We start from the raw sequence: 12,852 nt of genomic DNA on the forward strand, positions 1-12,852 counted from the left end.
GTTTTCTAGAAAACCTGCAGGCCTGTCGGTCAGTCAAAGTACTATTCCGTGTGACTTAGGGTGACTTTTCTGTAGTGGTTGGAGTCTGTTTGCCTGTGTTTTCTGTATAAGAAGAGAGTGAGATACACTTGAGTGCATGTACGTACATTATACATCACAAAGAGCAAAGAGCTCCCTGTGGATCAGATTCTGTTCTCAGCTGCCATAGATAATTCAGATTAATTCAGTACACTGAACATAGCTAAATTAATTCTGCATTTACACCCATATTGTTTTGAAAAAGTGTGATTTAATTTGTCAGTACTCTCAAGCAAAGTGTAGAATTAAAATACAGTCCTCTCACAGGGTAAAAGATAGGCTTACAGGGAACCATCCCCATCCATTATTTTATGTCACTGAAATTCCATTATAGGTTGATGTGGTGTAGCTGAGAGCAAATTTCAGTCCAAAAATCCTTGAAGATACCTATATGTAACACAGTACCTCAAATAGATTAATTAAAAATTTGAGGAATTTGCACTTAGCCATAGTACTGTAATCATGGTTTTAGTTTGCATGCTGTTTTCATTTTGTATTTGTGCTTTAATTCTTTTTATGAATGTTCAGGTTGAAATAAATCTAAAACGTTATCCCACTCCATACCCGGAGGATTTAAAGAATATGGTAAAATCAGTTCAAAATCTGGTGGGCAAAACAAGCCATGGAGTACGGCCTGAGAACTCAACACCAACTGCGAACAGTGAACAAACTGTGAAAGAAAAGTATGAGCACAAGTGGCCCATGGCACCAAAGGAGATTTCAGTGGAGGTAATGTAAAAGGATCGTTGTTCCTCTCAAGAGTTCGAGATGGGGCTTTAACATAACTCCACCAAATGATGTTCTGCATCTACTGTGAACTTCATACCTCATAGTTTCTAGTTTCATTCTGTAAAGTTAATTCAGTTTTATATTGAGTTGCTGTTTTCCCCAATACTGCTGAGTTTATCAGACTGAATGTTTGGGTTTAAATCTACCTAGATCTGAATTTTGGTATTGATATATACAAGCACTCTCCTAAATTTTAATGATACGAGAGACTTGCCTGTTAGCAGGAGAATGGACCTGATCACGATTTACACCTCATACTTAAGTAAGTGTATTTCTGCGTCAAATATGTTAACGACAAATCAGTTTGTACTGTCTGACCGTACTATGCCATTAGGTTCTGCTGCTTCTGTTCACATCATGTGTAGTACATAGCCAATGAACCTTGTCAAAAGTGAATGAAGTCAGCAGGAGTGCTTCTTTGACTGCTGGGAACTTTCGATCAGGCACCCCCTGAATAGCAACTTACAATGAGTTGCAGAATCTAGCCCATAATATGTTTGCCAGACGTGGATAGTATGCGTAGTAACAAAGTCGTCTGTTCTAACATGAACATAGTCACTGCAAGGTAAATTCCTAAATACTGCAGTGCTGCGCGAAGCTGATACAAATAGCTGAGGCTTGATCTCAGAGGGCATCTACTCATTAACATTCACACTAATGACTGACTTTGTGCCGGCACAGTTTATAAATAAGGGAACTCTCCCACCCTGTCAGTACGTACTAACAGTTTATAAGCTTGGACAGGTCTACAGGAATACCAGCATTCTTGAAAATCTTTATGAATTCTTAATGTTCAAAAGAAATAAATGAGGGGGAAAAAATCAAATTATCTTTTCACCCCTTTGTTGTTTAAACATGATGATAAATTTATTGTCCTTTAAATATCCCTGTCTCTGGCTAGATGTGTATGCATTGTTTTTTCTTCCTCAGTTTTCCATATCCTTAACACAGATTAGCAGTTCTTACGTATTCAGCAGTCACGGCAGCTGCTCTGTCAGTACTGTGTGTTTTATTTACAGCTGAATATTTCATTTCTTAAAAAGAAAAAAAAAAATCCCACAAAAAAGTATTCTCTTAAGATGGCTTCAGAAGACTTTCTTCAAATCTAGGCACGGTTTTGATTAGTACTTCAAAGTAAAATATTTCAGTTAAATCATTCATGTTTTATTTAAATCTGAAATCTTAAATGCCAACCTTATTCCTTCTTACCCACTGAATTCTTTCTTACTGTGTAAATCTGGTCTTTTAACCAACTTATGTCTTGCGGTGTGAGTATTTACATGTTCTGCTGTTGTTGCTGAATACATACAATTTATTTTGTATTACCTAGCTTTTGAACTTGAATATCTTCATAGGTTTCTGCGGGTTTTAGTTATCCCTGCTGTGAACACACACGTATTGTCTATATCTGGAACTTGAATTAATGTTGTCTGACAAAGACATTAGGTGTTGTCTCTTGCGGCTGTGTCCGGTGGCACAGGCTTCAGAAACGGGCAGCTCTACTGGTTAGGTTGCTGTTAAATTAAACGTTAAGTTGGTAAACTAAAACGTTAACATCCCTGTTAACTGAGCCACAGCAGCGGGTCCTGTGAGTGTGCAGAGCCCATTATGGAGGTGTAAGGAAAGAGTAGGTGGCTGCAACACCGTAAAATCCTACAGTTACTCTGAAATGCTCGTGTGACCACATGCTGTGTTCTAAAAGAGAAAAAGATGAAGACAAATTTCATTCTTACGTTTCATTCCTTGATAAAATTGCATTCACTTTTGCAACAGAAAAATAATCATAGCTAGTTTTTCTGTGAATGTACATGAACTGTTAATTGCATGAGTATCAGAAGCATTCTATAAAAATAGTTGAATTGCTGAACACCCTGTGGTAATTCCTGAAGTGCAATTAAATAATGTGATTGCAATTTCCTAGTTAATTTTCTACCACAAACAACTGATGTGAATGCATGACTATTTCTGTCATATCAGTGAAGATGTATTTTTCATCTTCTATTATTATAATAGTGAAGATGGTGGAGCTTTTTCAGATTTCAGTTTTCCTAGTACACAGTCAAGACTAGTAACACAACTATCTCGTCAACTAACAAAAAGAAAGAAAGTGTTCTTGTCATTCATGCAAGTAATGACACTTGGAAGATTTTACAGCTGTAAAGCAGGATGATGTATACATTTTCCTCTCTTTGGCTTCCTGCATGAAGATAAAGAGGTATGGGAAACTGTAGAAAAAGTGTAATGATTTTCTGAATAATATTAGCATGATTTCAGTTGTAACACATTAGATAAAATGTAATTAAGCTCCCTTTGCTTTTCAGATAATTAGGAGACATGATCTCAAGCCTCACGTTAAAATACAGTTTGAAAATGCAGGTGTGTTCTGATATAGATTTAGGCTGAATACAGTTTCTAATAACAAGGTAATTTAATTTCAGGTGCAATGCCTGCTTTTTCATCCTCAGAGGCCAGATAAGCTGGTTTCTTTTCTGATCTCTTTTGGGTTTTCTTGCAATTAATTTACACATGTCTCTTCACAAAACTGTTTCTAAATAATTAAAGGGAGCATCTGAAATGAGTAACAAGCTACATTTCAAATCCCCTGTATCATCCTCCAACTTCACTTATAATAAGCAAACAATTTCTTAATTAATCATCAATTAAAATAACCCTCTTCATTGCCTTAAGTCATTTGAAAGATGTGCGTTTTGGGCAAAAAGAAGTCTGAGATAACTTGGTGCGTTGTGTAGCCTTCCATGAGGAACAATGAGGAATACCTCACATCAACAATTAAGATCTTTATAGCGAATATGCTTCATATGTATGGGTTGACAAATAAACTGGAAATACTGGATATAATGCTCAGCTTTGGATTAAAAAAACCATCTTTTCTAGTCCAACCTACAGCATTCCATCCTTTGTGTTAATTCTCGGCAGGTTTATTAATACTGGGTAAAAAGGAGAGCGTGCTATTCTTTGAGTGATCTGATGCAGATGCTAATGCTAACAGCTAGAAAATTACCAAAATACCACCTCAGCTGTACTGGATCTCCTGAGACCTTCATCTCATCTCAGTCAAAACAAGACCTCAGTCCTGTTAACTTCTGCCTTTGTTACTGTGTGGGTTTGGATTGTGGGGGGTTTGGGTGGGGGAGGTGGACAAGAGTGTTCTTTTTGTTTTGTTTTTAGTGAAAGTCTCAGAGCCTGTCTTAAAAGATCATCTTGCCTTTCCAGGAAGACTTACTCACTTTTATTTCCCCCAGGATGCCTGGCTTTGATTGATTCAGGTGATGTGTCTGTTGTGGGAGCTGTTTTCCACTGATGAGATGCACAATGACAGTCTCTCCTGACTGGGAGAGGACTACATGCTGAAGATCTTTGGCTTGTGTCTGCTTTAAGCCCATACCTTGCTAAGCTCTTTGCAGCAGAATTACCTGTATTTTACCAGGAGTCAGAAATATCTTTGTTATAAAGGTTTCTCCATGGCACAAAAGATCTTTACTGAGGCTATGACCATGGTGCCTCCTTGTCAAAGGAGAAAGGAGGTAATGATTTACTCCTCTGGAGGTCTGACTCTCAGGAGACCTTTCTTCAGATAGGATGTCAAATGTCTGAACGTTCATTTTGAGTTACTTTGACTTCTGCCTGACCTTATCTAAGTGTCTGGATTGGAGGGGCATTATTCAGGGCTGCCTCCGAGATAAAGCTACCTTCTGTAAAATCAGTCCAAGACGTCACTCAGCTCCTCTGCTCTGTCTGTCCCCACCAGCACAAGGCCTCAGGAGGTGCAGTAGTACATGTCCGGACAGCGCACTCTGTACAAACTCATGTACACAGGGCATGTAGGCCTGGTTTATGTCTGATGGACCGTGAAGCGGCTTTTTTGCAAAAGGCCTGCGACTCTCTGTTGGCAGGAGCCTCGGTGAGATGCATGCAGTTGGGTGCATTTCCATCTAGATAGAGAGCAAGAGAAGCTTGTTTTCTCCAGGGATGGGAGAGCACAGAGTGCAGTTCACACATCAGGGTGTTGTAACTCGGGACAGGACTGAGACCTCTGTCCTCACCCTGAAGACCACATACAGGCCTGGACAAGAGCCTCTCCATGGACTGAGGATGATGTATGAAGGTCTCCCATTCTCTGCGGTATCTGTCTGACAACTAGTCACATAAGCATCTGCAGTTTATCTTTGCAGAATCCTGCCATGTCAGCTAACAGGCTCAGCCATAGGAGATTAAACTACTGGGAATGGAAATTGTCATTCTAAAATACATCTTTGTAGACTGGGGATCTCTCACTTTGGTTTCTCTGGTGATAGGTAGTTCTGTCAGCTCTTGGATGCATCCCCTTGGCTGTATTTCCGATCGCCTGAATAGGCAAGGTTAGTGAGTGCATTCCTCCAACGCCTTGCCGTTCCATTGGGCTGCAAGGCAGAGATGCACGGCAGGAACAATCATTATGCCCTACCTGCAGATGACAACAGTTTTCCAGGATCTACTGTGTCTTTCCATGTGGAGTCCCACAAACTACTTCTGCCCTAGTCTGTTCCCATGTAGTTATGTCTTCTTTTAAAGCTCCATCATATGTCTGAGATCGCCAGCTGGAGCAGAAAAGGTGAGAGCTCATTGCATCAGTGCCGTAATGTGCTGGCTGCTGCATCACCTCTGCAGGTAGGAAGTGTGTTGGGATACCTTTGTTCTCCCACTTTCAGATTCTGTATCCGCATTTGGAAGTTTTCCTTCCACTGGTTTGGTTATAGGTTGTATTAGCATCCTGTTTGGGACAACCTTCAGACCTAGTGGCTACTGAAACTGGCCTTTCTGGAAGGTGCCACTGCAGCCAGAAGAGTGGGAGAGATTTAGGAGCAGGTGGAAGACCCTCCACTCTGCTTTCTTCTGGGATAATCCCATGTTTTGGGGTGACTTTCAGTGCATTCCTGGACTGGTAACTGAATTTTATTTAGATCAGTCTGATAATTGCTGGTTTAGACAGCAAAATATCCAGAACTGTGACTGCCTTTCACATGCTGAGCTTCAATTATAATTCATTTTGTGATTTTGTCAGGAGAAGGTAATTTAGTGGCACTTTGAAACATACTGGCTGCGAGGTGGAAGTACTGCCCTTTTCTGTGCCGAGCGCGTGGGTAAGTGGCTCAGCGAGGCTCTGTTACAAAACTGCACCACTACCTGTGATTCTCAGGAAAGATGCCTGTGCCTCCGTCAGTCGTCTTTGTGTCTAGGGGTACTCTGACAGCTATCTGGTTGCATTTGTCCCTGCACTTTCTGTGATCTCCTTTATTCTTTCATTAAAGTTTTAGTAAAATCTGGACCAAGTAACATTTGCCTTAATCCATTTATTTCTTTGCTTTTCCATTTCTTTATAGCCAGCTTGTCATTCTTCAGATTGACTTAGCCTTCTCCAGTTCAGAAGTGCTGCCAGCCCTCTGTGTGTATTTAATTGTCCCTCTGGAATAGATCCATCATTAATGGTCCCGCATTCCTCTGCCTTGTGCATGCTGTGTCAGCCCAGAGCCCCAGTCTGCTCTGTTTGGGGCTTTGTATTCTTTTCAAGCAGACTCTAAGAGTTAGGTTTTTTTAAAAATTTCATCTCTCCAGATTATAATTTAATGTTCTTGTGTTGTCAGCATGAACAGTTGGTGGTATTTCTCTTTCCCAGTTATTTTAATGGCTTTTATCATGTATTTTCTCTTGGGAAAGAGCTCACCATATTTTTCTGTCCTTTACCTATATCCATCTCTGGTTAGTCCTGAGGAGTAAGTTCTGACACAACACAATTGCATTCATCTCTTCCCTTTGTTCTTGCAATCAGTCCTATTAATAATACTTCTTTTCTTTTTTTTTTTCTATTAGTGACCTTTTTGTTCTTGGGCTTGTAAGAAAAAAGATCCTCTTAAACAGAGTAGAATTAAATGGAATATGATTTTGGTTTTTTACAACATATTTCACTTTCATGGCATATTCGCAAATGCCAGACTAGTTCTTTCAAAAGTGTATTGATTTTTGTTGGAATAGCTCAACTAGGGGCTAAAAAGAAGAAGAAGAAAAAAAGAATATAATGTAGAAAACTTCATAAAACCATGCACCTGAAATAAAAACCTGTGTTCATCATTATGTCAAAATTGGAACTGCTGGTTCTTCCTATCTTACAGCAAGTAATTTTATTTTAAGGTTATAACTTTTGGAAGTTTCATGGCACAATATTGGGATTCTAGGTTCAAGATAGAGAGAATAAAGAATTCCAAGAGAGTCACCTGTCTGATACAGACAACACTCATAAATCGACTCAGGAACTCCCAGACAGGAAAGAGAAAGAAGAGCATACAAAAAGCTCAGAGGTACAATGAGAAACTTAGCATGCACCGTGCTTCAAAGGTGGAGAATTTCACACTCTGCAAATGCTGCACACTTTTTTATTTCTCAAAAAATGGTTTTGCATAAGTTTGTTACACTGCACTAGAAAATTATTGTGCTGCACTGGATAAATGCTGTTGCACTATTGTTAGCTTTACGTTGTATGTACATCACTACTGTTACGTAAGAAATACCAGACACAAGAAGGGGTCTCTGCATGTGAAAGTAGTTTAAAGTCTTGAGTATTTTACACTGTGTAAGAATTGTTTAAATGTTAGCACTGAGAGGGTAAATTAAATGGGCTATGATGATACCTGTTCTTTGCTGTGTTGGTATGGTACCACCTCCAGTAGCACATCAAATGCAGAAGGATTGAAATCTCGGTTATGTAAATACAATTATATTCTTCAAGGATAAATCACGTGGCAAATGCTTATACAAATCTGTTTCCAGTGTTACTACAAAAAGTAGTTAACGGAGGGTAAACCTGTGAAAGTTTTCTCCTCATGAGTAAAAGCAAGTAAATTTAAAAAATGTTGTAGCATTTGACATTTTAATAATGTGGGTTTGGTTTTGGAACTCCACTGTAAATTGTTTCTCTACATATTACATCGGCTTTATTGACTTCACTCTGTGAAGTCGCTGGAGTACCTTTAACAACAAAATGTCAGGGTACAGAGATCCTCATAGTGTCTCCATTGGTGTAAGTTCCCTCCTAAATATATTTCTCCTAACCGTTTCCTTCCTCATTTATACTACTAATTATTGATTTTCTCCCAATATCTCTCTGAAGCTTCCTCTTTTTTACTAGATACTCTCCTTCTCCAACTTTCATCCTCTTTACGAAATCCCAGCTCGTCCTCTCGCTTCCAAGACAATGCATGTTTCTCATTCGCCTCCCCACAAGGATCTTGACTGGCCTTGGCAGGACCTTCCAGTGCTGCCGTGCCCGTCTCCACCGGTTCCCTTTCCATTATGGTCCCCTCAGCCCACAAAATGGATTTCCCATATTGCTCGTTCTTCGGGTCCCTTTCCTTAAGTCCCTCCTGAGGGCAGGGTTACCAGTATCATTCCTCCAGTGTCATCCCTACCCTGTCTCCCCAGGATACCTACCTTCAGGACAGCGCCTTTCTCATTTCTGAACTTTCTTCCAGGGACAAGAAAAGCCACGGATTCCCTGTTTGTGTCTTCGTTCCCTTCTAGCTATCCTATCAGCCTAATTCAAATGTCCTAATTGAAAATATCTCTCTCTAAGACTACATCTCCCTTTCTTTCCACACTTTAACTCGTGTTATTTACAGTATATATCCTGTTGCCAGCAAAACAATTGTGCAGGGCAGTCTTTGAAGGTCAAGATTTGCTGAACTCTCAATGAGACACTTATGAAATCCAAATAATTTTAATTTAGCAAAAAACTCCTTAGAGACAAAGTCATTTTAATTAAATATAGCTATAGGGAAGGACTTGTGCCACAAATGAATGAATGAGGAATACTTACTCCTGAGATAAGAAGTAAATGTTTATTCTAATTTGTTATTTATTTCTACTGGCAGCTTGCATTTTTGTGACCTTTACTTCATCAAAAATGTTTACACGGCCTTGATGTATCTTGCAAGTTCCATCTGTTTTGTCCACATTTTCAGAATGAACACATCACCATAATTTTTACAAGTATTTATGTAGGACTAATTAGAATTTTCAGCTGACAAATCAGCATGATTAGACACTACCCGTATGGTGGGGTTTTGGTGTGTTGTCACATTCATGAAAAGAAGGCTGTGAAATGTTTGTTTGTTGCAGTTTGAAGTGGATTCTGTTTCCTATGTTTACTCTACATTATTATATTCCTCAGGATGCCTTTGGACATCCTGCCAGTGAGATGAGGATAGGGGAACTTCGTCCTTCCATGCCAGAGACTCCGTTGTACCCACCCAAACTTGTTCTTCTGGGTAAAGAGAAGAAAGGTACTAACTTGACTTACAACCTTTTAGATGAAAGCCTATGTAATGTACACAGATAGACACGTTACTTAAGATGTTCTACACTTCACTCTGATTTTTAAACATATTACATGCATATTTGTGCACGTGAAAATATATGTATCTATCCATAGTGCCAATTTAAAAAATTGTTTTTCTGGAGTTTAGTTTTCAAATAGCACCTCCTGAAAACATTTGCTGTGTTTTGTTTCAGAATCGACAGATGAGTCTGAAGCAGATAAGATCCATTGTCTGAATAACAGCGTTTCCTCAGGCACTTACTCAGACTATTCCCCTTCCCAGGCTTCCTCAGGGTCCTCCAATGCGCACGTTAAAATGGGGTCCTTGCAGACAACGGCTAAAGAAGCAGTGAATAACTCTTTGTGGGGGAACAGGTGTGATCTTCTTTCTTAACACAGCTTCTGGTTGCTTTTCGTCTTACGCTGTCACATGCATTCAAAGGGATCGTATGCTATCTGTTAAGGCATCCAATTAAAAAAATACAACGTTTTTACATCCGTTTTGCAGAGGTGTACATAGCTATTCACAGCCCAGGCTGTGCAGCGTTGGCCACCCATTCATACTCTATGAATGTCAGTAATTCTACAGCTAGTTTTTCAACTGTGTGCTATAACCATGCATTGAACGTGCCTAGTAATTGAGCTGCAATTATTCTGCTCTGTGTGGTCCTGAGCTGCAGCTGGCTGTAGTTTAGCAGAGATAGCAGAGTGTATGTCTCTCGTATTATTGCTGTCCTGAGCCTCACTCTGCCCTGGACCTCCAAAAAACCACAGTTCTTTGAAAGTTGTAATTTGCACTGGCCATCAGCAACCTGAAAACACTCTCGTACCACGCCAGGAACACGCTGCCCTGTCTATTCCTGCCATAAATCACCTAATGGAGCTCCATCCTAAATGTAGTTCCATCCACAGGCTTTTCCCCGTTAAAAAGAAGCTGGAGCCTGCTCATGGGAGATGCATAAAATCTTGGTGGTGAGAACACGCAAAAACTGAATTTGGTATTTTTGTTTAAAAAAAAAATTACCTAAGTGTAAAAAATCTTCCCCTGCATTCATAGAATATTATTTTTAAAGCAGGAAATACGTTCAACTGGATGTATATGAATGTGGCATTAGGCCACCCAGGACTTTTGACTGACTTCTTAGTTTCTCAGTGTACGTACTTAGAGCATCTCTACTCCAGTGCAAGGACCTGCTGCAGCCATTCATGCCAAACCACTGGCACAAGGTGCATATCTCATAGTATGAGCCCAAAGCCAGAGTATGGATGGGCGAATGTTAAATTGCTTTATCATTGCATCTTTCTGATGACTGCTCACGTGCTCTAATGGAGGGCATTTTATCTTGTTCCGTTTTGTTTTTGCAGGCTGGCACAGTCATTTCCACAGCCCCTTGAAACAAAGCCATTGCTGAGCCAGCGGGAACCTGCTCCGGCGGGGAACCTGCCACAGCGCACCGACAGGCGCCCGCTGAGCGACACCTTCGCCGACAGCTGGAACGACAGCTCGCACTACGACAACACAGGGTTCGTCGCGGAGGAGAGCACGGTGGAGAATCCTAGTGCTAACCCCCTCCTGACCACGAAATCTAGAAGCACATCTGCGCACGGGCGCAGGCCGTTGATCAGACAAGACAGGATAGTTGGCATTCCCCTGGAGCTGGAGCAGCCGACGCTCAGAAACACACACGAATCTGAAGTGCCTCCTCCCAATCCTTGGCAAAATTGGACCAGAACCCCTAGTCCTTTTGAAGACAGGACAGCTTTTCCTTCCAAACTGGAAAGCACCCCCACCACCAGCCCTTTGCCTGAGCGGAAAGATCACATCAAAGAGTCTCCTGAAATGACTAGCACTTTCACTCCCGGAATAGCATGGGAATATCACGATTCAAATGCTAACAGAAGTCTCACAAACGTCTTTTCCCATATCCACTGTCGCCCAGATCCTTCCAAAAGCGTTATTTCAATCAGCAAGAGTACAGAACGGCTTTCTCCGATGATGAGGGATTTAAAAACGAACAAATTTAAGAAGTCGCAAAGTATCGATGAGATAGACATTGGTACATACAAAGTGTATAATATACCCTTAGAAAACTATGCATCTGGTAATGATACTGTAGGAACCCACGAGAGGGTGGACAAGCTCCTGGGCCCGGAGCACGGCATGCTGAGCATGTCCCGCAGCCAGTCGGTCCCCATGCTGGACGACGAGCTGCTGACCTACGGCAGCATCAAGGTGCAGCCGCAGCAGAAATCGTCGGTCACGAAGAAAGTCTACCAGTTCGACCAAAGCTTCAACCCGCAGGGAGCAGTGGAGGTCACAGCGGAGAAGAGGCTACCGCCGCCTTTCCAGCTCAACCCCGAGTACATTCCCCAGCAGAGTAAAAACCTGCCCCAGGAGCTGGTCAGCCCGAGGGCCTACCGCGGCTACCCCCCCGTGGAGCACATGTTCTCCTTCTCCCAGCCTTCGGTGAACGAGGAGGCGGTCAGTGCCCCCTTCACGAGCCAGGCCTCTCGGCCGGGGTTCCTGAGGAGGGCGGATTCGCTGGCCAGCTCCACCGAGATGTCCATGTTCAGGAGAGTCAGTGAGCCCCACGAGCTGCCCCCGAGCAATAGGTATGGCAGGCCTCCGTACCGAGGAGCTGTGGAGCGCCAGAGCAGTATCTCGGTCTCTGAGTCTCAGTTCCTCAAGAGGAACGGCAGGTACGAAGACGAGCATCCTTCCTACCAAGAAGTGAAAGCCCAGACCGGAAGCTTTCCAGTTAAAAACCTTACACAAAGGAGGCCGTTGTCTGCAAGAAGCTACAGTACAGAGAGTTACGGCACATCCCAAACCAGGCCGGTTTCAGCGAGGCCTACAATGGCAGCTCTGCTGGAAAAGATACCGTCAGACTATAACTTGGGTAACTATGGCGACAAGCCTTCCGATAACAGTGATATAAAGACAAGGCCTACCCCTGTGAAGGGAAATGAGAGCTGTGCTAAAATGCCCGCTGACTGGAGACAACAGCTACTTAGACATATAGAAGCTAGAAGGTTAGACAGGGTATGTTTGGCATTTCTCTGCAATTAATGCCTTTAGTTGTGTGTTTCGGTATTTCAAACTATTTGCACGTACAGTGGTAACCACCAGAGTTCCCAGTAATGAAATTCTTGCATTGGTGTCAGAGGAACTGGCCCACAAAGGGGCCTGGGGATGCTCCAGAGCAGCTGGAGCGAGGGGCTCCCGGGTAAATGAGTGATAAAGAGTCTCTGCAAGAGTAATGCACCACGGTGCATGTTACTCATGTAGTAACTGCTGCAGCACTGCCCGAAATAATGAAACCCATAAAAATCCCTCCTTATCAGATGTGAACGTGCTGCTGAGGTCCACCACTTCAGTAATCATATGAGAGCGTTAAAAGATGCTGGATACATCTTTGCAGTAAAAGGCAATAAAGAAAAACATCACAGATAAAAAGTAAAATCATGTATTTTAGCTTTCATGTCACTGTTAGTGGAGGGGATTTAAAGGTCTCTCTTAACTCTGAAAAATATCACTGGATATCCACTGCCACTGTTTTTAACATGGAATATGATTATTACTCCTTTTAGCTGTAGGAAGTTATGCTTACTTGCCT

The 12,852-nt window shown here is 41.8% G+C and overlaps 1 protein-coding gene across 6 annotated transcripts in view; it reads left to right on the forward strand.

The window, feature by feature from the left end:
- Window positions 1-12,852, forward strand: part of LOC129209476 (leucine-rich repeat-containing protein 7) — a 107,372-nt gene that overhangs the window by 67,752 nt on the left and 26,768 nt on the right. For 5 of the 6 annotated variants that reach the window (XM_054833947.1, XM_054833944.1, XM_054833942.1 and 2 more), the window contains 4 exons: window positions 607-807; window positions 9,089-9,200; window positions 9,430-9,610; window positions 10,601-12,278. In XM_054833947.1, coding sequence (XP_054689922.1) covers window positions 607-807; window positions 9,089-9,200; window positions 9,430-9,610; window positions 10,601-12,278 — 2,172 coding nt within the window. The remainder of the gene's footprint in view (window positions 1-606; window positions 808-9,088; window positions 9,201-9,429; window positions 9,611-10,600; window positions 12,279-12,852) is intronic. The other variant, XM_054833946.1, reaches the window with a different exon arrangement.

Source organism: Grus americana, chromosome 8 (assembly GCF_028858705.1).
Source record: "Grus americana isolate bGruAme1 chromosome 8, bGruAme1.mat, whole genome shotgun sequence".
Lineage (NCBI taxonomy): Eukaryota > Metazoa > Chordata > Aves > Gruiformes > Gruidae > Grus > Grus americana.